Below are 27,491 nucleotides of genomic sequence, written 5' to 3' on the forward strand. Positions count from 1 at the left end.
TACCATTGAACTTGTTTTAATGTTTCTTCACAAATGGTGAAAAATACTAAAGTACAGACAAGGAATAATCATAATGTTGTGGCCAACATTATAAATATGGAATTATAAATTTAAAACATTTTCTGGTTTAAAAAATAAATCTGGTAGTCAACGCAGCTTGCGGGGTCTCTGCATCTAGTAGGGCCGGTCTCTGCGTTCCTGACGGTGTTCACCTCTACGAGGGGGAGAGAAAAGGGGGAAGGAGGAGGCGCGGGTTAAAATGGGGAGAGGAAAGGAAGCCCTTCCACAGACCCGAGTCCTGGGGAGCTTCTGCCTGCTGACAGAGCCGGTCCCCCCATCACATACTTATCCATCTTTCCAGGTCCTCCACGCCCGCCTCTTCTTCCTCCCATCTGCTCCATCAAAGGTCCAGGAGGACCCCCAGGGCCACCTCGTCTTCCTCCACCGAAGCCACCGCGGTCCATGCCCCGGCCGCCACGGAAGCCACCTCTGTCTCCACCACGGCCACCTCTGAACATGCCACCAGGACCACCGCGGTCCATGAGGCCACCTCTGCCTCCCCGCATGCCACCAGGGCCACCTCTGCCACGGTCGCCGCCTGAGGTAAGAGAAAGGACAGATCAGTGGCCAGACAGAACGGGTGGACGCAAAAGCTCTGCGCTTCTCCCGGAGCAGAGCCCTCACTTGGTCGGGACATCTGGGTTGGCCACCATTTAGCAGTGATGACGGCACTTAAGGGCCCAGATGCACTTACTGCAACCACTGACCTGGTTCTGAGCAGTGGACAGCTGTGGGTGACCAAGCCCACCAAGATAATAAGAGGGTTAGTACCAAGAAGCTGAGGGATGCTCCCCAAACCTGTACCTACCCGGGGGTGGAAAGGGTGGCGGGAGGAAGCCTTCAGGCTTCGGGGCCTTACACTGGTTGCATTCTGTTCTCCAGGCGAAATTCTGGTTTCCACACCCCCTGCGTAAAATTGTACAATAGGAAGCATCAGTTATTTGAGCTAAGGAAGTTGAACAAGCAAAGACAACCTGTCAGCAGGCACACTCTCCACCACCACCAATAGGTCCTGGGTCAAACTCCACACAAAATGGCTTCAGAACTAGAGCCTCAGGCAGCAATACGTCTGTACGACCTCATACCTGTGACTCGAGAGTCCAGCAGAGCTGTGACCTTTAGGAGGTTCTGAAGCAGCTGGTAAGTGACTGATTAGCCCCCGCTCTCCCCAATAGCAGTCAGTCATCATCCTACTTCTCTTCAGAATGGGAACAGGGCAAGATGTGGAGTGACGTCACTAGCAGGCTATCAATTTGCCAAGAGAAGTACGTACGGATTGGGGCACTGCCAGTCTCCAGCTCGGTGCTGGACGTTTCCTCCTCCGGATGGGTTTCCTCGGGAGCCCCGGGGCCCTCTTGGGGGAAAGCCTCCTCTGTCTCCTCCTCGGCCTCCCATGCGACCCATGGGTCCCCCGGGGCCTCCTGGACCTGAAATAAAGAACCACCACCCTTTAGAGCACCAGGTTTGCTTCAGGGAAATGGCCACCGTCGTCATGGCCCCATCTGGCCCCTTTCCCACAAGCCCAAGGTCCTGAACAGCACAGGTAGGAGCCGTGTGGCTGGGAAGCCACAACTCCCACAGCAGTTGGAGGAGGGCAGGTGTTTTCATACAGATGGAGAGACCAAAGCAGCATAAATGCGACAGCCCCAGGGTTGACACCCAGGCAGAGTGTTCCCGGGGGTTCCAGCCTCGCTGACTAACCAAGGTTATGTTCTTGGCTTCCTGTTACTCCCATAAACTTTTTTTTTTAAAGAGAAGCACTGATGTGGGATACATCAACCAGTTGCCCCAATTGGGATCGAACCCGAGACCTCGGAAGCACACAGGACTGTGCTAAGGTGAGCCACGGCACTGCCAGCACTCAGCAGTCTAATATTACGTCCCTCCAAGATAAGTGTCTTAAAAACTTTCAACGCAGCCGCGGACTAGGTCCAAGCAGGGGTCGGTGCCTACCTCCTCGGAGCGGCGGTGGCATCCCCCTGCCCTCTCGGGGCGGCATGCCCCCCCGCATGCTGTTCATTGGCGGCTTCTTCCGAGCAAGGGACACTTTCAGCTTGCTTCCTTGAAAATCTTTCCCTAGAAACGAGACAACAGAACAGCAATTACTCCCAACCTTCAACTCTTCCTTCCTTCTTGAAGGACTAAGCAAGGGAGACCACCCCTTTTCACCTACCCCCTCACCCTGCTGCACCAGTGGGCTCTGCCCACAATCTAAGAGCCTTATTGGAAGGACCAGAAAAAAGCCTTTAAGACATACTTAAAACCTCAAGGAAAAGTAAGCTGGGGGTGGGGGTGGCACCCTTGTCCAGCGCAGGGTGGGAAGTAGGGACAGGAAGGGCCGAGAGAGGAGGGCCAGGACCTGTCCTCTGACACGTTCGGGCTGATTTTGCCTGAAGTAAAATCTCAGCATCAATGTCAAGGCCACAGACAAATTAAAAAGTACAGTGCTAACATGTCTGTGTTTAGAGAACCACGTCGGAATGTCCCAACAGTCAGAATTCCATCTATTAGCAAAGCCCTCTCCCCCCGAGAGCTGGCACGGGCAGCACTGCTACGGGCCCCAGGCAGTTAGATGCAGCGAGCACACCCTGGTTGACGCCAAATGTCCTACCGTCAAACCAGTCCACTGCCGCCTTGGCTGTCGGCGGGTCTTCATAGGACACTGTGGCATCGCCTTTGGGCTTCCCTGTTTCCTTGTCCAAGTAGATGTGGATCATGGGCTGGCCCGTTCTCTTGTTCATCTAGGCAACAAATACCACACGGGACTGTGATCATACTATACTTGTTTTTTGAGGAAAAAGTCCACATGAAATTCAGACAAGTCCCTGTCGAAGGCAACAATCTTTCACAAACTCATGTTCAGTAAGATGTTAATTTATCTGAGTGGCGGAATTATGGGTGACTTATTTCTTAAACTGCTACAACAAATATATAAAATTATTCCCTCCCTCCCCCAGATGTGTTTTATCCTAAGAACCAAAATAGGCTCGAAGTGTGTCTGTGAACAGTGTGGGTCCCACTCCTTCCCTAGCTGCCTCCTCCTGGTGTCCTTGCACCCACTCCACTCTGTGCCCACACTATAGGCACCCAGCGACGGAATCCATGCTGGACCACCTAAGAAAGGACTTGCAGAGTTAAAAAACAGCCTTCAAATCATTAAGTACAGTAGATAGGGCTGTGTGTTCTTAAGTACAACACAGCTGGTTTTTCCTCCAGAGCCAGAACAGATCACTAGTTTTTCAGCTGAACACCAGATGCAGTTGGCTTAAGTTCAGGAGCCACATCGTTCAAGAATATAGCTTCATGTGTGTGTTTTGTATTAAATGTGAACATGACCCAAGTCCAATCTATACATTTGTTTTTATACCTAGAGATGCTTGAAAGTCTGACTATAGGGCTTAAAAAAAAAAAAAAGGTGCGCCTGGCTGGCAGGGCCCAGTGGTTGAGTGTTGATGTATGAAACAGGAGGTCACGGTTCGATTTCTGGTCAGGGCACATGTCCAGGGTTGCGGGCTTGATCCCCAGTGTGGGGCATGCAGGAGGCAGCCGATCAATGATTCTCACTCATCACTGATGTTTCTCTCTCTCTCTCTCTCCTCTCTAAAATCAATTAAAAAAAAATACATATAAAAGGTACAATGCTTATATACAGGTTGTAACTGACACCTATACTTTAATAAGGGACATTTACATAAAGACTGAAAGTGGTTTGAATGATGGGATACATACTTTTATAATCTCCATTATAAGACATAAATGGAGACATACAATGTTCATGAGAAAAAAAGATGATTCAGTATTATAAAAATATCATTCTCAAGCTGTCTTATAGATTCAGTAAACACCCAATTTGGCATTTTAAGGAGCTTCATAAATGGATTCCAAAATATATACAAAAGAGGCAAGGAGTATAGCAAAACATTCCTGAAGAAAAAGAGCAAAGCAGAGTAATTTGTCTTACTAGCTAAGATTTAGCACAACGACATAGTAATTATCTGCTATTAACACAGGATCACACAAATTAACAAAAAGTACACAAGACAACCAAGAAATAGATCCAGATGGGGGTGGAACTTTCTATTCAGCATTCAGACAATATAAATAACTATAATATAAATCGACAACCCAATGAAAAATAAGACACAAACACATTTCCCAGAAGATGGCGTACAGGGAAAAAGCAAATAGAAAAATCAGCAAGTTGAAAGAAGATTCCCAGTAGTGCTGAGAATGTGAATCAGTAATACTGTTGGGAGTCTAAGTGGTCGGCCATACCATTAACTTGTGAAGTTAAACACGTACATACCTTAAGCAATTTTATGCCTGGGTACAGCTGATCCTCATCCTTCATGGATTAAATATATACAAATTTGCCTACTCTCAAATAAAAATTTACAAACTCCAAAATCAATACTAGTGGCACTTTTGTGGTTATGTGTACACATGCAGAGTGGCAAATTTTTTTAAAAAAAAACATTTGATTTTCTACAGAGAGGGAGAGGGATAGAGAGCTAGAAACATCGATGAGAAACATTGATCAGTTGCCTCCTGCACACTCCCCACTGGGGATGTGCCCGCAACCAAGGTACATGCCCTTGACCGGAATCGAACCTGGGACCATTTGGTCTGCAGGCCGACGCTCTATCCACTGAGCCAAACCGGTCAGGGCGGAGTGGCAAAATTTTTAAGTTGCCTGATGCACATGCTCACTCAGCTGAGGTCACACAAGACAACACGCTGGCCTCTCATTCCCATTCTCTCTACAGATGACCCAAGGATGGACACTGTAGGGGAGGGGCAGGCAGCGCAGGGAGATTCAATGCCGAGGCGAGCTGGGAAAGTCTGAATACCAATTCAGGCAGTCACCACGATGGAACTTCCAGATTTTCTCTTTGTAAAATATAGAACTACCGGATGAATTGTTTTTAGGGTTATAACCTACCTGAGATATGCCTTCATTAACTCAAGTGTTTGTAGTGACTTTTAGAACCACCGTGAATAACAAGAATGACTGTACACACACTAGAGAAACTAGTGCACCGGCACTAGGAGCTGTGCACAAGAACGCTCACTGCAGCAGGGCTTATATAGTAAAAGCCCAGAATCAACCCAACTGTTTTTAAGAGAATGTACTTAATAAATGAAATACCAGATTCCCAAACCTTGAGCCTCTGTTCTAGGGACCCTACCTTCCTGTCTCAAAATCCATTTCTTAGTCTTCCCCATCTAACCCCACCACCAGTTCAGTAACTCAGGTCAAAACTTTGTGGTCACACCAACTCCCTCGCGTTTGCCAGGGAAGCTCCTGCCCCAGGACCCGACTTGCTATCCCCCCATTATTCTGAAATACCGTCTCCGCTCCGAGCCGTATGGATGCCTCCGTTCCTTTCCTTTTATGCCTGCCCTCCTTGCTGTATTGTTTTCCTCTATAATTTAGAGGAAATAATTTTCCTCTATCATTTAACATACTATATTCCTTTTTGACTATGTTCCCTGCTATATGTAAACTCCAATGGCTTTTTTCTGGTTGACCCTCGTATATTCCCACAATAGTACTGCCGTATGGCCAAGTTATCAAGTATGCTTAAAACCATGTTTAGCACTTTTTAAAATAAGGTTTTTGTCCTGGCCGGTGTGGCTCAGTTGGTTGGATGTCCCGTACACCAAGGGTTTGCCGGTTCGATCACCAGTATGGGGTGTGCAGGAGGCAGCCAATCGATGCTGCGTTCTCAAACCAGTGTTTCTCTCCCTCCCAAAGTTAAAACTTTTTTAAAAAAAAAATACTCAAAAAATTGATTTTTTGGTATGTTAAGGAACAAGCCACATACATCCAGAAAGAAAAATCAGTCAACTTCAGAAACTACTCTTAACAGCAACTGAATCTCATTAAAATGCGCTGTGGTTGGAACACCTGCCAGATTGCATGGTTATGCTCTAACTTACCTTAACAACTCCACACTGCTTGAAGAAGTCTGCCAGGTCATCTAGAGTCACATTGTCATTTAAACCTTGCACATAAATGGCACTATTGTCAGAGTCTTCATCTGGATCAACAGGTGGGCCTTCCAGAATAAAGAAGACAGAAGGGAGTTACTGTCATGTATGTATAGAGGCTTATTAACCAACTGGTCCCTGTTGACTGCTAGTATTCATCACAAAACTAGGAGAACTACTAACCAGACTAATAAGAAAGCCATGAGACTTCTGGTTTATTTTGTTTAAGGCTATTATGAGTAGATACTTTTTTGGGGGGGGGGGGTGGTTAGTCCTCACCCGAGGATATTTTTCCATTGATTTTAGAGAGAGGGGGAGAGTCAGAGAGAAACGTCGATGTGTGAGACACACACTGAATGGTTGCATCACACACACATCCCGACCAGGGCTGGGGATCAAGCTGGCAACCAAAGTAGGTGCCCTTAACTGGAATTGAACCCAGGACCCTGCAGTCTGCGGCCCGACGCTCTACCAAATGAGCCAAACGGGCTAGGGCAGGGTTGGGCAAACTTTTTGACTCGAGGGCCACAATGGGTTCTTAAACTGGACCGGAGGGCCGGAACAAAAGCATGGATGGAGTGTTTGTGTGAACTAATATAAATTCAAAGTAAACATCATTACATAAAAGGGTATGGTCTTTTTTTTCCAATAGTTTTATTCATTTCAAACGGGCCAGATCCAGCCCGCGGGCCGTAGTTTGCCCACGGCTGGGCTAGGGTGAGTAGATGCTTTTCATAAAAGGAAGCCCCAAACTGCCCTTGACACCAAGAATATCACATTCACGATGAGGCTGCTAAACTCTACCACATACTCACTTGTGTGCTATCCGTGTATAAAACATAGCATGAAAGTGTAAAAGATAAAAATTCAAAATTACCTAGATCAAGATCCGGTCCTTCATCCATGGGTCCTGCCAACCAGGAAAGATCATATAAAATATTATTAGTGCATGCCTTGCAAGCTACAAAACCTTACAAACACACATAACTATCTACTATACCACCATTTGATGGGGCTTCATTAAATTCAAAATGACCCGCACCGCTAAAATGGAGCAGTGCCCCTTTAACATTTGTGAAAGGTTTCTAGGGTTTTTTCTTTTAAACCATTAACCAAATACACTCTCAATGCTTATGTGCCAAATTAGTGTTAAATTTAAGTCAAAATTTTTCCTCCAAATAAACCAAATTTAATAAATGTATTCTCCCCCATATTACAGAAGCAGTTGATCAATATCAAGTTACCCTTTGTTTTGTAACCATAGGTTAACCTTATTACCCCTAAGACAATGCCGGCAGTACCCATTAGTCTCTTTCGTATAGATCATTTTTAAACCGCTTATGAAACTAATAAAAAATTATAGTTTTCTAAAAACTGACTTTTTTTTAAACACTATCCATGGTAATACTCAAAAACTTACCACCAGGCTTATTGAAGCCACCTCGCTCTCCAGCGCTGCTGGGGGGATAAACGAAGAAATGAAGGCCTTTCCCTTTAAAAGCCAGTACCGCTCTGAGCCTTGGGGGGGCTCGTGGGGAAGAAGGGCACTGGCTAAACATCTCCAAACAATGCATCTCTCTCATCTTGTCACTATGCCTTTCTTCAGGGCAGCTTGCTCAAATCTCCTTTATATACAACCTTGCTTGTCTGATTGTACACACCAGTGTGGCTGGTTCCTTTCATTTCGGGGGCGGGTATTAATAGTGCAATACTTGGCAAATGAGGGGGGAAAATAGATCCCAAACACCCACCCCATCAGCTGAAAAACAGAGAGAGCTTGGTGTAGAGAGGAGTAGCAAGCTGGGACGACTTGTAATGAACCTTTCCATGTTCATAAAGGTGCACCCTCAACCTCTCCCAGGGCAGAACCAAGTGAGACCCTGGGCTCCCTAACCAGTCACAGTAGAATAAAGAAGGAGACACCTACACTAACTGACTACAACACACACCAGAGGACGCATCCAGCCGTCTTCAGCATAAAGCCATACATTTCAGGGCACTAATGAACTTACAATCACTGTGAAAAGAAAATTTACAACCAATTCCAAGGCTAAATGGACTGGGGGTGCAACTTTACAGACATATCAGTTGAGAATAACAACAATGGCAGGATAAAGTGACTGCCTTACATACTTTAAAGGGGAAGAAACTATGAATTGGGCCTTTTTTCCTTCTTTAAATTAAATAAAGGCAGCTCCTCAGTGGGAGGCCCGGAGTTTTCTCTAACCAGTATTGCACCTTTAATACCTGAATATACAATTTCAAGCTGTTGCATGCAGCTTTGTCTCCTTTTTTTTTTTTTTTTTTAAAAAGTACACATCATAAAATGTTCTCTCTCTTTAAACACAAAAGTTTACACTTTAATGTTACACAATTCTAGAGTATTATTATACCTCCTCTGGTTCATTACCAAACAACAAGTATGCAGTTACCAAAGTTACAGAAGGATTCCATTTATACAATGAAAACATTTTGTTAAAAATATTCTATGTATATTTTTCCTCTCCATATGGACACCGTGTCTAGTCCCACTTTTCATTATGCTGCCGGCTGAGTACTGAGTACGGGTACTTTTTAAGTATTGAAGTGTATACAAGGCTCTCACTTTGTAACCTGTAGCATATAAATGCGACAAAGCATGTTAAAAAGTTTCCACGTTTAACAGCCAATGAAAATATCAAAATACTGAGGCAATGAAAAAGGGCACGTTAACAACATTGAGTGCCTTACCTGCAGAAGACACTGAAAACCATCACCACACCACAATAAAAAAGAGGGGGGGTGCCCCTGTCCTGTCCCCAAAGGGTCCAACGGACTGCTGCCCAGTCTGTTGAAAGACCTACGGGGAAAGCCATGACTTTTTCCTACGGCTCCAGGAGAGACTTCTCATCCAGGAAGAGTGGGCCCCTCTCCCAGCAATGTCTAGCAAAATTAGAATTTATTACTTCTGAAGTATTAAAATGAGTAAATTTGAAATTGGTTTTGCAATTGAAATATACTAAGACTTTTAGGTGATTGGAGACGTGATGATAGTAATTTCAAGTGTCTATGTCTATTTTAAAACATCCATAAAGAAGTGAAACCTTTATAATGGAATGACATTCTCCAAATCAGAGGATCGATTTTACTTTATACCAAATTATTCATAAAATTTTGCATGTTGTAAAAATGATTGTTTTTTCCAATAAAGATTTCACCAAAGACTTTTAAGTTATGCAGAATATCAGTACCTTCCAATAGTTAACAGATTTGCTAATACAAAAATTAAAGATAAAAATTTTAAATCTATTTAATTTTGAAGCCCACTTCTATAAAAGAAATCCTATTCAATTTTCCCTTGAACCAACAGTGGCGTCAAATCCAATTTATACTTAATAGAGCATTCTGCATAACTTTTATACTAGTTTATATCGGGACAGAACACACACAGAACTAAGCCTTCTGGATTATGTTAACCACCAACATTATACCTCACCTTCATCAAAGTACAGATACCAGAAAGGAAAAGAGGAGATGGGAGAAGGGAGGGGGAGGGCAGGCACAGGTAGCAGGGTTACGTTATTGATCTAAACAAAGTTTTCTAAACCAGATTGTGCCATCAATCAAAATGGTCAAACCGATTTAGACTTCTTAAAATCTCCAATAAGGAGTAACACTAGAATTAACTATATACATTACTCTGCAAAAAGCTATAGGATTTTTCTGTGTACCAGGTGCACCTCAGGCTGTAGTTCAAGGGGTTATGGGGACCAAGATCTTCAGCATTATGTTCAACAGTTCGGAGTACAAACAGAAGATGGGGACAAACATTGTGGAAAACAGCTGCATTCCTTTTTAGCAGTATATACACCAGGTATTTCAAGACAACCATTCAGAGACAATTAGTTAAAAACCTAGATTGTTAGAAGGGTGTGTGTGTTCCATCCCAAGTCTATTTATTACCCACAGAGGCTTTTGACCTCTGGAAACCATGAAGGGAACTGAAAGCTCTAATTTCAAAACCATTCTTTGTTTTCCCCAACCCAACCCAGTAGACTGGCAGGGAAAAAGCAGACTGCCACTTAATATATGCCATAAAGATGACATTTCCATGTTTTAGAAGATGGCTTGGGCTCAACAGATTGTCCATGGAAATGTAGAAATAAATTTCTTATGTCTTTCAGTCCCTTCTTTCCATTGAAAATCCTATGGATGAAACAAAATTAGGTAAAAGGAGAAAAGGTTTGCTCTTACCCCATTCCACCGCGTCCTCCTCCCCGCCCACCTCTGCTCATGCCTCCACGATCAAATCCCCCTCTTCCCCTGCCCCGGTTATCAGGGCCACTCATGCTCCGGTTCTCTCCTGGTCCGGAAAATCCTCCCGACTCCTGCCCATAAACACCCATGCTACTGGGGTGGTCCTGTCGGAATGAACCTGAGGAAAGAGTCACATCTGTAAGCCATGGACCAGCATTTACACCACTGCCTGCTGTCCTCTCCTGGAATCACAGAATTCTCAAGTGCCGAGCACTAAGCAAGGCACCATCCTCGATAACACACTTCTAATCATAGGCTCTTTTAAGTTCAACAAAAAGTGCTGGTTCGTCAAAGCTGAAGTAAACCTTCTATAGTTAGCCTAGAATAAACCATTCCCAAACAAAAAGCCCTCTAGCCAAAAGTTTGCAGGGTTCTGGATTATAAGGTATCTCCAAAAATAGAGCCAGTTTCTTAGGGTTTTAGCACATGGCTAAGGGTTGGGCTCCATCAAGCAGCACTACTTATTTCATAGTCATAACAATACATGCCCATGAATGGAACCTAATTAAAAAAACAAACCCCCCCCACATACACAACAATCTGGGTAGATTAAATTGGGAAGGTGGTTTGAGTTTTTGATTACTTCTCTACGTATATAAAACTATCCTGTGAGGAACTTTTTTTTCCCTATGGATGTGAACAAAATAAAAAACACAGATAGCGTTTGACTGTCCACACTGAAGTCTTCAGTTAACTACCTGCTCATTGGCACTGAGTTGGGCAGGCCATAGGAATGCTGACTTCACTCACTGCATAAACTTCCCCAGAGAGACCAGGGTGCCAGTGCCAATCATGTACTCTAGCCAGTTACGAATCTCTTCTTTTTCTTTTTGCAAGGTCTACTAGTAACAATTAAAGTGAAGAAAAGCACTGAAGTCTTTATTGGGACATCCAAGCTATGAGCCAGGATGCTATGCCCTAAAGATGCATCCTGGACTCAAAAAGCAAACAATGATAAAGACCATTTCCCCACGTTCAGAAACTCCAAACATAATCACTCTTATTTGGTTTTCTCTCTTAGCAACTCACTCTGCTGCCCGTAGCTGCTGCTCTGCTGGCTATATTGACTTGGAGCCTGGCTGTAGGATCCAGTTTGGGGGGGGTAACTAGTGGGCGGCTGCTGCCCATAGCTGCTTTGTTGACCATAGCTACTCTGCTGTCCATAGCTGCTCGGCTGCCCATAGGTGTTCTGCTGAGAGTAACTGCTCTGATCATAACTAGTCGGCTGTGTAGAGGAATAGCTGAAAGAAAGAAAGAAAAAACACCATTTTAGGAAGGACAGGCTTATTCCTTCAAGCCCCCTAAATACAAGAGACATTCATAGCATGTGATATAGAAACCCTTAAAAAATGCAGTTACTTCTACATATCAACCTTTTGAATTTGTTTCTACCACTCTATCCCTCTCCCTTCCCCCCTAAAATCAATAAAAACACATTTCACTCGATGTGGGGTTGGGGGAACAAGAAGAAATAAACCAAAGGGCAATAGGATGGTGAAGACCAGGTGGGGGGTGGGATATCTGTAATACTATCAATAAAAATGTATTTTAAAAAAAACCATATTTCAAATTGCTATATATAGTTTCAAACTTTTAGACAGGTCAATCATCTATGAAATCTGGGCATTAATAAAGAAAAGACGGATAAAGTAACTTCAGAATCAAGGCACTGTATGAAAGATGAATGTTACACTGATATTCAACTTTTTGATATGGCAGGGAATCGAACCAAAGATACATTCTTAAACAGAAATAAAGCTTTAAGGAACTGGTATTAAACTCCATATGAACCATTATAATCAAAAACAAATTTTAAAGCACAATTAAGCTAAGCTTCTATCACCATCTCTCCCCACAGCTGCATGGACACAGCTCTCTTCACCGAGTGCAGCTATTCAACTCCCCAGATTGATGCTCCCAGCTCAGCAGGTGCAGGTGGGCTCTGTGGGAGAACTGCTGCTCCAAGCTGCACAGAGACACTTACCAGTCAGCTGTACTGGCTCCTAAGCCTGTTTCTGCCTGCTGCTCTTAATGTGTAAACCAATGAAATGAGTGCAAAAGGGGGGCTATTTCTTCTAGCAAAACTAAGTCAACACTTTAGTGCATACTTCAGGCAAGTCTGAAAACTTGCTTCAATTTAAATGTGAGTGAAACAACTTGCAGTTCTTCCTACACTTTAAAGAAACTAAACCTGGATGTTGCAGATGCTGGTGTGGTTAACTTAAGACAAAGAATGCAGAACAAATAAACTGTAATAAAAAATAAAAGGCCTCAGCTCAACCATTAAAAGACCAGTGCATGAATGGACCTCTGCATTGTTAAATACAAAATGCTTAAGGTGAATTTTCTTTTTTTTAAAAAAATATATTTTATTGCCGAGACCGGTTTGGCTCTGTATTTTAATATATTTTATTGATTTTTTACAGAGAGGAAGGGAGAGAGATAGAGAGTTAGAAACATCGATGAGAGAGAAACATCGACCGGCTGCCTCCTGCACACCACCTACTGGGGATGTGCCCGCAACCAAGGCACATGCCCTTGACCGGAATCGAACCCGGGACCCTTCAGTCCGCAGGCCGACGCTCTATCCACTGAGCCAAACCGGTTAGGGCAAGGTGAAGTTTCCTTTTAAAAAATATAATGCCCTGCATTTTGCTTGCTTTCAAATCTTTCTGTTTCTCAGCCATCTGAATTAACTGAGAGCAAATTGAAAAGAACCTGGAGTGGAAGAATATTGTTTGTACTTAGAAGAGTTACTGGCTGCCAGGCACTGCTATGGGAACCCAGGACTGAGGTTTTAAAGTTAACAATATGTGGTCAGGCTTATCACTGGGAATCAGATAACACAGATCACCCAAGGAAGCAGAAGCAGAGACTGACCTGGTGGGAGGATAGGATGGCGGTGCCGTGACTGGCTGCATGGGGTAGCTCCCAGGTACCTGGGGATAACTGTAGTTACTCTGTCCATATCCCAGGCTGGGCTGGTTGTAACCCCCCGTGCTGGATTGAGGTTGACTGGTGTCAGCGGGTTTGTTACCATCCTGTGGTCTAAAAGAAGAGATAAATGAGACTTTTCACCCTCAACCATAAAACTCTTGGGTAAGAACTCTACAAATCTATGAGCAATATGCAATATTAGGACTGAGTTTGGAAAATCCAATTTTAAAGTGAACTGCATCAAACCCAGTGTCGGTCCAATTGTATTTGCTGGAGAACACTGAGGGAGGGAATGAATGAATCACATCCACAGAAGAGACATCACCATGCTTCTGTTTTTTATCCTCACCTGAGGATATCCTCCCCCTCTTGATTTTAGAGAGAGTGGAAGAGAGAGGGAAAGACAGAGAGAAACATCGAGAAACACATCAATTGGTTGTCTTCTACATGTGCCCTGACCAGGGCCTGGGCTGGGAAGAAGCTTGCAACCGAGATATGGATCCTTGACCAAAATCGAACCCTGGACCCTTTGGTCTGCAGGCTGACACTCTATCCACAGAGCCAAACCAGTTAGGGCCATAGTGCTTCTGTTCCATGTTAACAGCTATAAAAAGGTAGTTACAATATTTTGTGTTGTCAATTTAAGTGATATGAGAGGGGAGGTAATTTGTTAGGAAAGAAAATGCTATTTCTCAAAAAGGACGGTTGAAAGCAAACAAGAAAACTTTAACAATTCAAGTTTTAGGTTACAGTAACATTTATGTAAGTCCATGGCATTTATAGATCTGCACTACTTGTGGATTTATGTTTCTCATTCATTAAGAACAGACTTGAAAAAACACTTAACTCAGACTGCCATAGCTTGCCTCAAAATTTCTATAATGGAAATACCATGGTAGGTACATACCCCCCAGCCCCTCCTGCTCAGACGACCTGGGAAATATCCTTGTTAAGTGAGGAAAACTAATCCCAATCCTAAGGAAAAAAACCACAGTGGTTTCTATTACCTCTTTGCTCTAACATTCTGCAATAGAGCTGTAGCAAAGTAAGCTCGATCTATTTTAAGCAAAACTCCAAGAATCAGTAGGCAGACCAGAGAGGTTGGGGAAGTACTGCTTTCTTTCTCCAAAGATCTGAAATAGGTCATAAACCCCCTTTTTTCCAGTGGAAAGGGCAATAGCTGTCACTGATCATAAGACAGACAGCTGTTTCAAAATGGTATGTTGAAAATTAAGAAAAAAGGAACCAAAAAGGATGATTTAGAAAAAACCATTTAATATACAAAACCCTCCAGCTATGGCTTGGATATCCTGTTGCAACGGAGCATCAAGTGGGACTTAAACATTTTTTAAAAAAATATATTTTATTGATTTTTTACAGAGAGGAAGGGAGACAGATAGAGAGCTAGAAACATCGATGAGAGAGAAACATCGATCAGCTGCCTCCTGCACATCCCCCACTGGGGAAGTGCCTGCAACCCAGGTACATGCCCTTGACCGGAATCGAACCTGGGACCTTTCAGTCCGCAGGCCGACGCTCTATCCGCTGAGCCAAACTGGCTTTGGCGGGACTTAAACATTTGATGACACCGATATGCCTAGGTCAATTGAAATAAGGCCCTATACGAACCAGCTAGTTTCCTTAGCTCTTACTGCACAGGCTGTCTAGCCGATTTAAACTACCAAGTAACTCTGATTACTCACTGTGCATTTTAGAAGGAATTTCGTGAGTGTTTGCCAGAGCTAATTTCTTACTCTACAGCAGACAAAATGACTAGGCTAACAAGTTGATCTCGTTTATTCCCTAAAAAAACTTCTTTCAAATCAGAATCCAATGTTCTGTCAAGATTGTATGCAGAAACCACCTAAGTGCACTGCCTAAAGCAAATAATATCTTCTGTTAAGTAATAACTAATAATGTTTACCTGCTAACCAGTCATGGAGTATGAACTTTGCCCCAATATTCACCCCACAGCAGGGTACCCAGTTAAGAATTTATACTCGCCGGTTATATTTGGATTACCAAGCCACTACATAATACAGAGAAGATCACGTCAACTCCTTAAGTTGACTTCCAGGTATGGACATATCCTTTACTGACAATTGAGTCACATGATTGTTTCTTAAACCATATGATGACTCCCCTCCCCCCAACCTAGCTACATGTTTTACCCAAAGAGAAAGCTGTTACTCATTTACGGGGCCAATAAAACCAAAGGTAAAAATACCATTAGTTGTTCTGTTTTGAGGTAAACCACACAATTTTCTCCTGGTTTTAGAAAAGTTAATACAATAGCTTCCTCCTACCCCAAAAGGTCTCCCTTCTGAAACTACACTGACCATCCTTATTTTGGCCCCTGGATGGTGTACCATTTCTCTAAATGGAGAATAATGTGTAGTGTGTTCTAGTGCATTACTTTAATGACTAAGAATACAGCCAACATCCGAGTGCCCTGACCAGGTAATAGCTCAGATGGTTAGAGCATCGTCCCAATATGCCAATGTTGCAGGTTTGATCCCCCGTCAGGGCACATACAAAAAGCAACTAATGAAATGTATAAACTAGTGGGAGAACGAATCCATGTTTTTCTCTCTCCCCCTCTAAACATCAGCAAATAAAAACAAATAGCCCTAGCCAGTTTTTCTCAGTGGTTAGAGCTCCAGTTCTTGGACTGAAAGGTCACGGGTTTGATTCTGGTCTAAGGCATGTGCTTTGATTGCAGGCTCAATTCCCAGCCCAGTTGGGGTGCATGCAGGAGGCACACAATCGATGTGTGTGTGTCCCCCGCCCTGTCCCTTTTCCACTCTCGTAAAATCAATGGGAAAAAGAATATCCTCGGGTGACAATTGACACAAACCAAAAACCCACACCTAAGTGTATGCGAGAGCAACTATTAAAAAGAAACTAAATCACAAGTGTGTGTAGTTGCTCTCTCTCCTGAGTACCTGCGGCCAATGCACTGTAGAGTTAGGAGAATGTGCTCTTACCTTGCAGGTGCAGTGGTTGCCGGCTGTTGCCCATAGGCCGGGTAAGCAGGCTGCGTGCCATACGCAGACTGAGCGGCATAGGAGGCCTGGGTGGTGGTGACCGTAGCAGTGGTGGTGTCATAAGCACCAGTGCCATACCCCTGGACAGGCTGACTGTAGGCCTGGGGGGCAGCTGGAGTAGTATAACCTGGAACAAACAAGAGTAGCGTCAGATTTCTGGCTCCTCAGAGATCTATCTACCTAACCACTCATTATCAGAACCATTTGTAAACCACCTACTTTCAGCCATCCCGTATTTAACTCCATTAAATATTTCCCCTGCAGTAAGAGTAGCAGTGACAAACCAATATTTAAAACCTAAATTCTCTGAATTTAAGTACCCCCCCAAACCTCTCAAGCAGGGAAATAAAAGGCAATGACATAGCATCTTAAAATAGCTACGAATAAGGATCCAGGTACTAGTTTTAACATTAAAACCCACAATTTGAAATTACTTGTTTTCAGTCCCAAGCACTCCATCATGAGCAGTTCATGTTTAATTTAAGGACACTGGAAATTCTAGAGAATGTGCTTAATGTTTAGTGGAAGATGTTAACGAGTGAACACTTCTAAGAACTGCTAATTTTGTTTCAGGTGACAAGTAACTAAAAAAATGCTCATCACCACGTTAAGATCGAAATAGCACACGGGTCTGTTCCTGTCTTGTTTACCTACCACTGGCACAAAGGTCTTTTCCTCATCTATATTGGGGGTAGACCCTAGAGCCCCTCACTATTTCCCAGCCAAGTGTCACAAAGACCTGCTCTCACAGTTCTCTAGCTCCTGTCTTTGCTGGACCAGGCAGGATCCATGTGCCCTTTCACCTGGAACTTGGGCTGGAAGTCTGACACCGCCCGTCCCAGCCCCCAAATCTGCAGCTCCCTTTCCTGGGAGAGGTGTTACCACCTTTCCTGGTGCTGGGCTCACCTCCCTCCTATTCATCCTCCTGGTCAGTAAGCACAAGTGAGCCATACAATAAAAAGTTACATCCAGCTCTAGCTGGTTTGACTCAATGGATAGAGCGTCGGCCTGCGGAAGGAAGGGTCCTGGGTTCGATTCCGGTCAAGGGCACATGCCCAGGTTGCAGGCTTGATCCCCCGTTGGGGGCATGCAGGAGGCAGCCAATCAATGGTTCTTTCTCATCATTGATGTTTCTCTCCCTCTCCCATCCTCTCTGAAATCAATAAAATATATTTTTAAAAGTTACTTCTAGCCATCAGCATTTATACCCAAAGCAAAATCCAAATCTCGTTAAAGTGAAAAAAGTTTCAGTGTTAACAAGTCATGAATGAAGACTGGTGATTTTAGTTAAGATTTAGGACCTTAAACTTCACAGGGTACAATAACTATATTCTACATCCCAAACATTTTTTTTTTTTTTTTTGGTAAATTCTGAAATTAATTATACACAAAGATAGTAATTTTGTTCTTAAAACAGGAAGCCTCAAACAGTGTAAGTTTTTTTGAGTTGGAATGTTGTTCATCTAAACGTTTATTAACAGTTTTGTGCAGAGTTCTAAGTCAATCACACAGAGCACTCATTTAATTAAATTTAACTGGAATCTAATTCCACCTACACTATTAATCCTACACAGATTTCCCCCCTACACGACAGGCCATCTAGAAGATTTACAAGATTAAAAACAAAAACAAAACTGATTAGGGAAATAATTCATGTCATAAAACTATGCAGCAACAGAGCTTTGTAGTACTAAGATTATAGTAAGGCACTGAGTTAATTAATAATCTTTTAATTAATCTGTAGTACCAACACAAGCAGCCAAGCAAAATGAGCAAAAATAAAGCAAAATGATAATAAAAAAAACACCCAACAGCAAAAAAGACAACACATGCACTGACGACTTTAAGGAAAAAGGTATTAAAAAGATCACACAGCCCTGGCTGGTGTGGCTCAGTGGACAGAGACAGAGTGGCAGCCCGCAGACTGAAGGGTCCCAGATTTGATCCCCATCAAGGGCACGTGCCCGGGTTCCGGGTTTGATCCCCAGTAGGGGGTGTGCAGGAGGCGGCCAATCAATGATTCTCTCTCATCATTGATGTTTCTTTCTCTCCCTTCCTCTCTGAAATCAATAAAAATATATTAAACAAAACAAAAAAGATCACACAAATCTAATTTTTGTTTAGCTTTACCAGTAAAAATTAAAGTTTAAAATTTCTATTCCAATTAATGAATTGAGATTTATAAATAGGATTCCTTTTCATGAAATAATTTTAAAAATTCTAGATGAGTCGAAACCGGTTTGGCTCAGTGGATAGAGCGTCGGCCTGCGGACTGAAAGGTCCCAGGTTCGGTTCCGGTCAAGGGAATGTACCTGGGTTGCGGGCACATCCCCAGTGGGAGATGTGCAGGAGGCAGCTGATCGATGTTTCTCTCTCATCGATGTTTCTAACTCTCTATCTCTCTCCCTTCCTCTCTGTAAAAAATCAATAAAATATATTAAAAAAAAAAATTCTAGATGAGAAAAATGTCCTTTTATATGTTCCTTACAATAATTATCCAATGACTTTTACATGTAAGGCAGTATGAGGTTAAGGAGGAAAGTGGTTAAGTGTGCTTGAACCCACTTACTACCTATCAAGGACCTACTTAGTTTGGTTCAGTTTCAGTTTGCTCATCAGGTTTAAATTTTGTTCCTTCATGCCAGAGGTTCATGGGAGGATTAGGGGAGATATGACAGTCCTCTATAAACTATAAAGTCTATATAAATATTCCTTATATCTATTTGTTAAAAATATTTTTTTATTGATTTCAGAGAGGAAAGGAGAGGAAGAGAGAGACAGAAACACCAATGATGAGAATCACTGATAGGCTGCCTCCTACACACCCCACACTGGGGATCGAGCCTGCAACCTGGGCATGTGCCCTGACAGGAATTGAACCCTGACCTCCTGGTTCAAACGTCTATACTCAACAACTGAGCCACACCGATGGGGCTCCTTATATTAAAATAAACAAGTCATGATGAAATACAGCTGTACTGTATATAGTTGTCCCTCAGTATCTGTGGGGCATTGGTTTCAGATCCCTGTGATTTGAGGATGCTTAAGTCCCTTATGTAAAATGGAGTAGAACAATGCATATGTATTAAAAAGTTGCTAAAAGCATATACCTTAAAAGTTCTCATCACAAGAAAAAAATAACCAAGTGCTGATGGATGAACTAGACTTACTGTGATCATTTCACAACACAATATATAAAAGTATAAAATCATTATGCTGTACACTCCAAACTGTTGTATGTCAATTATAACTCAATAAAAAATGTTAGAATACATGAAGTTCATGTCACAATTTCAAAATTCTCTGCTAAAAATCCAACAGCAAGTTTAAACATTCCCCAACCTATTCAAGATATGTATTAGATTAGGGAGTACTTCCCATCAAATCCAGGACACTGTCACTCAAAAAGATAAATTACAAATAGGTTTCTCCCCACTAAAGACACTGATAGACTATATATAACTTAGAGAACTGCAGATGCTTGGGAAAAAAGTTTTTACATCTGTAAGATTTTTGTATTAAATATTCTTTAATAATAATAGTAGCAATAATAAAGATGGGAGTAGGTGGGGAGAAGGTAGGGAATCCTAAAACAATTACACAATACTGAACATAAAAGTACTGTATCATTTTCATATACTCCACTCTCAACCCCAGTATTAGGATAGTTTATTCTAATTCTTAGAATACTTTTTAGCTTGTGGAATGCCATATATATACACACACACACACACGTACATATATGTGTGTGTATATATATATATTTTAAGACATATGAATTAAAATAACTCATCATCACTTAAATAGAAAATAAAATGTGTCTGGACTGGAAACCAACAAACAGACAAACATAACTGACATGCAGGGTGGCAGCCTTCACCTCTAAAGAAATCTAATCATGCACCTGTCCTTCAGGGAACATGGGGGGAAGTCAGCTGGGGAATAGTCATCTGAAGTACCTTTGGGAAGGTGAACTATTATTAAGGCTTGACACAGAAAAATGTAAAATAAAAAAGCAGAACTTTCCCCAAAATCACATAAAGAAAAAGGCATGGATCTGCAAATGGCACCTGAAGCAGTTTTCCATTAGCACCTTGCTGTGTATGATGTTAGAAAGTTTGAGGGTTAAACTAATGAAAACACCTATGGGGTTAACATTACAGGGTTAAACAAGATGGAAAGCATTTCCCATGCAAGAATGAGCAGGACAGTCAAACCTGTACTGGTCCCTTCTACTGTGGAAAGCACAAAACAGAAAGTAGAGGGTACACTATCAGATGAAGTAAACAGATGTGAAAACCAGTTTGATATTTTTAGCAGCTCAGTTTAAGAAGGCTCATTCTTACCCAAAATTAGCATTAGCACAATCTTTTATATATTTGCCATTTTGCTGTAAGATTATTCAATATACTGTATAAAATAGCTAAAGGAAAAGTTCCTTTTTCCCTTGGAATTTATTCCACCCACATTGTATTAGTGATCCCTCAAGGAGAATATAAGGGAAAAGGAGAAAAAAAATAACTCCTCCTAAGAATGCCAGATGCCAAGATATGGACCAGAATATACACCAAAGAGCACAAGTAACAAGCTTCTTAGCAAACACCTAGTTGCTGTGACCCAGAAGTATGTCCAAGGCAGGCTTTACCTGTGGGAGGCTGTCCATAAGAAGTCGCATAGGCTGTCTGCCCATAGGTAGCAGTGGTCTGAGCCTGGGTATAGCTGACATCAGTGGGCTGTCCATAGGTTCCATAACTTTGCTGCCCATATGCCTGCTCAAAGGAAATGGATGGAAAAACTTCAGATATATAAAACCTTGTATTTTTAGGGAGGAAAAAAACATAAAAACACCCCACACCCGATTTACTTCTAAGTTTTTAAATTTAGAAGTTGAAAATATTGATTTCAAATAAGATAAAAAAAAAAAAAGACAAGTGATCACATTACTTTTCCCTGATCACATGAATTTTCCCTGATCTGATGCACTCATATTTTTGTAAATTTAACTACAAAAAAGTTCCTGAGATAATTAGGCAAAATCACAGTTAACTGTACAGGAGATTAATAAGACACTCTCAAGGGATGCGCAATAAGGGAACAGGTGTACTATAATTACCAGCACTAAGTGTGCCAGTTTTAGCAACTGGAAACAAATATTAGGAAGACAAAACGAACAAAGAGAAAGGAAAATGAAAATCAAATCTACAGATAATTTTGAAAACCAGATTTTCAGTAGGACGAAGATTTCACCTCCAAGAAAATGAACTAGAACACTGCATGTCTCCTTAAGGTTAGCACATCAACAGCACTGTCTTTTGAACTTGGACATCAGTAATACAGAAAATTGGCAAGAAATGAGGTGTTCTTTCAGATATTAGCATGATCGTATTCTAGATCTGAATGACCAGTTACATAGTATCTGCCAGAGACATCACATCATTCTGCCTGTTCTAGAATGTTTCTATGGCAGTTATTAGTACCCATTTTTAAGCCAGACCATTTCAGAATTTGAGGTGATCTTGAGAACACTTGGAAGCTAATTTCTAGAATCTGCTGGCCTAGGGTTTTAAACACAGACTCATTTACTGAAGAACCCTTAACCTCTAACAGGTTACAAGCTAACCCTCCACTTACTGTCTGGCCACTGGTAAATGCCTTAATATCTATGCCCTGCATTTTTTCATTTGCCAGATGTCATATCACCTTCTTTTGTAGAAGGTGAATACATAGAAGGACCAAGCATGGAGCAGAGTACCTAACTTGAAAATGATACCAGAAAGGTATGGAGAGCTGGCAACTCCCAGATTGGGGATGGATCCATATATAATGGCATTCCCACTGTGAAAGTTTAAAATGCCTGGTTATTTTTATTACAAGCACATTACACTTTTCTATTACCTAACTTTTGAAAAAAGAATTGTGCTGGCTATTGTTTGAATGGTTGATAGAAACATTTTATTTAGGGATGCAGCTACATATATATTTATCTTAAAGATTACCTGAGTGGTCTGTGCATATCCTTGAGTGGGCTGGGCGGTGTAAGCACTGTAGCTGTAAGAGAAATTAAATGCAAAAACTGAATATAGAACATTCAGATTCCATTACTAAATCCCCCACAACTATATTCCATTAATCAATTACACACAAAATACTGTTGTAAAAGACTGACTTACCCCTGCTGGGCTGCAGCTTGGCTGTAGGTACTGTAATCTGGAGGAAACAAGGAGAAAATAGTGTGAAGTCAGCAAAGGCAAGAAGGGGAAAAAGGGGGAATTCAGGTGGCAGGAAGATGAATGAACTCTTTTAACAGACAGTGGTCGGCAAACTGCGGTTCGGCTCGCGAGCCACATGAGGCTCTTTGGCCCCCTGAGTGTGGCTCTTCCACAAAATACAGTGGGGCCTTGACTTAAGAGTTTAATTCGTTCCGAGACCGAGCTCGTTAAGGAGCCTGTTAACTCAAATTACTCTGTCAACTCAATGCAAAAAATCAGCTGAGAGACAGCTGGTATCTCAAAAAACTCGTTAGTTGGGACACTCGTAAGTCAAGGCCCCACTGTACCGACTTTTGCGCATGGGCCACGAAGTTTCAATCGCACTGTACGTGTGCGCCCGCACGTGGTATTTTGTGGAAGAGCCACACTCAAGGGGCCAAAGAGCCGCAGTTTGCCGACCACTGGTTTAGAGAGAAGCTATGGGCCAGCAGAGGTCTGAATGATTACCTCTTATTTCTTTTTAAATGTTATTGATTTTTTTTTGAGAGAGAGAGAGAAAGGGAGAGGGATAGAGATAGAAACATTGATTGCTGCCTCCTGCACAGCCCCTACTGAGGATCGAGCCTACAACCAGGACATGTGCCCTGATGGGAACTCAAACCCGTAACCTGTTGGTTCACAGGCTGAGGTTCAACCACTGAGCCATACCAGTGAGGTGAATATCTCTTATTTCTTAAATACCAATCCCAAAAATAAGTCTAAGCCAGTTTAACTCAAAGTTTGAACACAGTGCCAGCGAATGAGGTCAAGATCAGCTGATTTGGCAGAGATACTTGGCAGTTCCCATGACCACAACCCCCCCTTGACCACAGGCTGTCATTTCAAATAGATGATCATCATCCTAAGACTAGCAGAGAACAAGACAAACCAACAGGACCAGAAGTTTTATCTTCATACAAAAAGGAGGCAAGCGCCATTACAATGCCCAATACCAGGTTGATTACATTAGTAGATACATCTCCTCAAAAAGTCTTTCCATTGCTCCCCCACGGAGACTAGCTGTAACTGCATTCTCTAGCAGGACTGGTGGAAAACAGAACAGTCATCTCAATTCAGTGTTTTAAAGGGTTTGCTGTTGACTGTATGAGCTACAACTGTACAATAACTCAAAAGCTAGAACATTATAAACCTCACCAAAGTTAAGGTAGTATCTTGATTATTTGCAGAGAAAGCATTTAATCTTTTGGGGAAGAATTTGGTTTTAGGTAAAGTCATCTTTTTAAAACTCAAAATTATTTCAATTTAAAAAAAGCCACAATTTTTCTGTCCCTCTCTCTCTTTAATTTTCCTCTGCATATGAAGTATATAAAAAGGGACTAAAAATTCTGGTCCAGTAAGATCTACAAATAGTGAAAACAAAATGAAATGATTAAGTTTTCACAGCACTACTGAATTAAACATGTTTTTTAAAGTACTGTAGTTATTTTAAATCTTCACCTGAGGAGAGCGAGCGAGCACGCACTCCATGTGAGATTGTTGCCTCCTGCACAATTGGGGCCAGGGAATGAAACTGCAACCCAGGTGTGTGCCCTTGACCAGAATTGAACTCGAGACCCTTCAGTGCGCAGGCCGGCGATCTAACCATTGTATACCACACCATCCAGGGCTAAAGTAATTATCTTTTTAAAAATTTAAATATCCTTTTATTGATTTGAGAGAGGAAGGGAGAGGGAAAGAGAGGGGGGGAACATCAGTGATGAGAATCATTGATCGGCTGCCTCTTGCATGCCCCACACTGGGGATCGAGCCCCCAACCTGGGCATGTACCCTTCCTTAACTGGAATGGAACCTGGGACCCTTCAGTCCGAAGGCTCTATCCACTGAGCCAAGCCAGCTAGGGCTAAAGTACTAGTTATTTTTTAAAATTCTGCCCAATTCTTTGCTCTCCACAAGAAATACGTATCTTATTCTATGTTACAAGAAAGTACTGCCATTAGAGCTAAACAAAAGGTCCTTTCTATTCCATTCAGAAAATAGTCCTCATATGAAAGCAAACAGTTGTTGCCATTGCAGCTCAAGGAGGGGTTTCTACCCCGACTCCATTCAAAGTCCACCCGGCCGAGGGCACTTTGGTGAGTCCATCTCTTTTCGGTCAGCTCCTCTTTCTACTGCTCACTTTGCCTACTTTCCTTCCTCCCTACGCCCTCAACTCAGAACCCCAATCATCAGCATACTCAAATCAACTGCCCAAAGCCTATGAACCGTTTTGTTTGAGAGAAACCAACCTGGAGGCAGTTGAAGGAGAAACCTAAGGCAGCGGTTCTCAACCTTGGCTGCACATTAGAGTCACCTGGGAATCTTTAGCGAGGCCACAACATTGGTAACAAAGAAACAATTTCCTGAGGATGAGGCCCAGAAATCAGGATTTTCAAAAGATTCCCAGGTGATTCCCATGTGCAGCCAAGGTTGAGAACCGCTGCCTTAGGGCATTTTCAATAGCACCACAAGCTGAGCTCTCAATGCGGCAAATAAAAAGCAAATGCAAATCACTTCCCGGTGGTTTTCACAAAGTAAACACACCGCGCAGCATACAAAAATCGAATATTTCAGCCTACACTCTGTTGAGGTTCCTACTTGAGAAATGATACCAAATCTTTGACATCTAAGTCCAAGGTTTGCAAGAGGCCTTTCCTACAAGAGCGGTTATGTAAAACATAAAACTGGCAAAGCTGACACGGAGCAACCCATGTTCCCAGCTCAGCGTCGGTAGCCGAAGGGAGGCAGCAAACTGTTTCACGAAAACTTCTCCGCCCGCAGCCCACAAGCACGGCTCGGAGTATCTGCCACCAGTTACGTTAGATTTCACTGAAAGGGGCGGCTGAGGAGGGCTGTGATCCAAGCGGGGCTGTCGAGCGCGGGCCATGTTCTCATTTCTTGGTCTGACGGGCAGTTAATGGGGAGTCTGCACTGTTCTTCTGATAAAATGGGCACATCCTGTACTTTAAGTCCTCTTCTAGTATATCATACGAATGAGGACAAAAAAACCCCAAACACCTAACGTGACATTCCCCGCGGCAGCGGCTCGGAGACACTGGCCCGCGATCACTACCCGTCCGCAGCCCACATGAGCACCGGGACACATGAGCACCGCGACGGGCGGCGTGGCGGCGCCAAAACGCTCTGCCCCGAGGTCGGCAGGGCCCCGAAGCTCCGCGCAGGGCGCGCTGACTCCCCACTTGGAAGGGCGGGGAGCCGAAGGTCACCCCAGTTACCCCGCGGATCCCCACCGGCCCCGCGCCTGAGCCCCCACCCCCCGCAACGGGAATGCAACTAGGACACGGCGGGGAGCAGGAGACGCCACGACGGGCCGACCCAGCCACCCCATCTCCCCCGGGGGCGCCCCACAGCCGCCATCTACCTGCTCCAGCCCTGAGCCCCGTCCTCAGGTCGCGGGGTTCAGGCCTCTTAGATCACAGCTCGGAGCGTCTCCCGCCCGCCTGTCTGTCTCCACTTCCTTCTCCCGCGCGCGGCCTTGCAAGCCGGGAGCGAGGCGGCCTGAGGACACCCCCGGGGCCGCTGCCCGCCACGGCGGGTTAAGAGCAGGAGCCGGCCGCGCCCCTCAAACACGCCCGGCCCCGGGGGCCGCTCCGGACCCATAGGCGAGCCCCTGCCCCCGAGCCGCCCGCCCTCCCCCGTTCCGACACCACCAACCGGCCCGCCGGCTGCCCTCGGGCCAACACGCGCGGGCGGCGGCGGCTCCCCGCGCCTCCCTCGCGCGCCGGCCGGGCCTTTTGTCTCCGCGGGTCCAGGAGGCGGACCTTTCCCCCGCGGAGCCCGCGAGCCGGGCGGGTCTCGTCAGACCACGGCTCGCCCTCGGCGTCGGCTGGAAAATGGCCCCGGGAAGCTCCTCGATTGCTTTCCGGGGCAGGAAGGAGCCCGTGGGAACACCGGAATTTGTTTTTTATTTGGGGGGGGCATAGAGGGGGCTTTGAAGGCGGGAGCGCCGCCCGGTGAAGCCCGGTCGGGCCGTAAGGATGACGGGGCCCTCGGCTCCCGACCCCGCCGGCCTTTCTTGTGTCTTCGCTTCCCCCTCGGGCTTCGGGGGAGGCAGACTCGCCCCCGGGTCCCTGGAAGCGGGTGGTGGTGAGAGCGAGGGGGCTGCACGCTCGCGGCCGGTCGAGCCGCCGCCGGGCCAGCCCCCCGCCAGCCTGGGGGCGCCGGGCTCCAGGCCGGGCCGACCCCGCCGCCACGCGGGGCCCCAGAGGCCGCAGGCCCCGCCCACGTGGCGGGCGGCCCGGAGCGCGGGGCCCCGACCGCCACACAATGGAGGCCACCGGAGACCCCGCGCGCCCCCGCCGCCGCGAGCCCCCCGCGCGCGGCGGCGGGGTCGCTGGAAGATTCCAGAACCGGCCTGCCCGGTGGGGGAGGGGAGGGCGAAGCGGGCTCTCCTTCAGCTCGTCGGACCGTGGCGGGGGCCTCACCCCCTCCTCGAAACCCCCACTCGGCCGCCCCGACCATCCCCCCGAGACGGGCAGCCCCCGACCTGGGCGCCCCGGCCGTCGCCGGCGCGGCCGCGTTTCCCCCGCACTCACCCGTGGACGCCATTTTCTCTCCTTCCTCCTCGTTCTCTCAACGTCCGTCTCCCTCGCCCTGGCCCCCTAGGCGCCGCACTGCGCAGGCGCGCAGCCCGCAACCCCGGGCGCTACCATCGGGCCCGGCCGCGGGGGGCGGCGGCGGCGGGAGGAACCATCGCTTCCTCGGCCCCCCGCCCGCGCTCCCGCCCGGAGCCTCTGGGCAGGGCGGCGGCTGTGAGGCGCGGGGAGAAACCGCCCGGAGGGACCGGCGGCGGCCGGGCGGCTCTGCGTGTCGGGGCGGAGCGGTTCCACGCGCGAGGCCGGGTCGTGCCCAGTGGTCACGTCCGCGGGCTCTAGGGACCGTCTCGGAAGAG

The 27,491-nt window shown here is 44.8% G+C and overlaps 1 protein-coding gene across 4 annotated transcripts; it reads right to left on the bottom strand.

Annotated features, from left to right (window-relative positions):
* On the bottom strand, positions 1–27,453 carry EWSR1 (EWS RNA binding protein 1). 4 transcript variants are annotated; one of them, XM_036354178.1, is made up of 17 exons: positions 27,136–27,444; positions 22,505–22,541; positions 22,331–22,382; positions 20,980–21,103; positions 16,275–16,461; positions 13,231–13,398; positions 11,380–11,591; positions 10,288–10,468; positions 7,475–7,512; positions 6,932–6,964; positions 6,004–6,122; positions 2,672–2,801; positions 2,014–2,136; positions 1,334–1,487; positions 869–966; positions 346–598; positions 1–214 (listed from the first exon to the last, which is right to left on the bottom strand). In XM_036354178.1, the coding sequence occupies exons 1-17, from the start codon at positions 27,146–27,148 to the stop codon at positions 175–177; spliced, it is 1,962 nt and encodes a 653-aa protein (XP_036210071.1). In that variant the 5' UTR covers positions 27,149–27,444; the 3' UTR covers positions 1–174. The 4 variants fall into 4 exon arrangements, with proteins under 4 accessions (XP_036210071.1, XP_036210072.1, XP_036210073.1 ...); XM_036354179.1 differs by having other exon boundaries at positions 7,475–7,509; positions 27,136–27,443; XM_036354180.1 differs by lacking the exons at positions 7,475–7,512; positions 10,288–10,468 and having other exon boundaries at positions 27,136–27,442.
* Positions 27,454–27,491: the final 38 nt, after the last annotated feature.

This window comes from Myotis myotis, unplaced genomic scaffold (assembly GCF_014108235.1).
Source record: "Myotis myotis isolate mMyoMyo1 unplaced genomic scaffold, mMyoMyo1.p scaffold_m19_p_20, whole genome shotgun sequence".
Lineage (NCBI taxonomy): Eukaryota > Metazoa > Chordata > Mammalia > Chiroptera > Vespertilionidae > Myotis > Myotis myotis.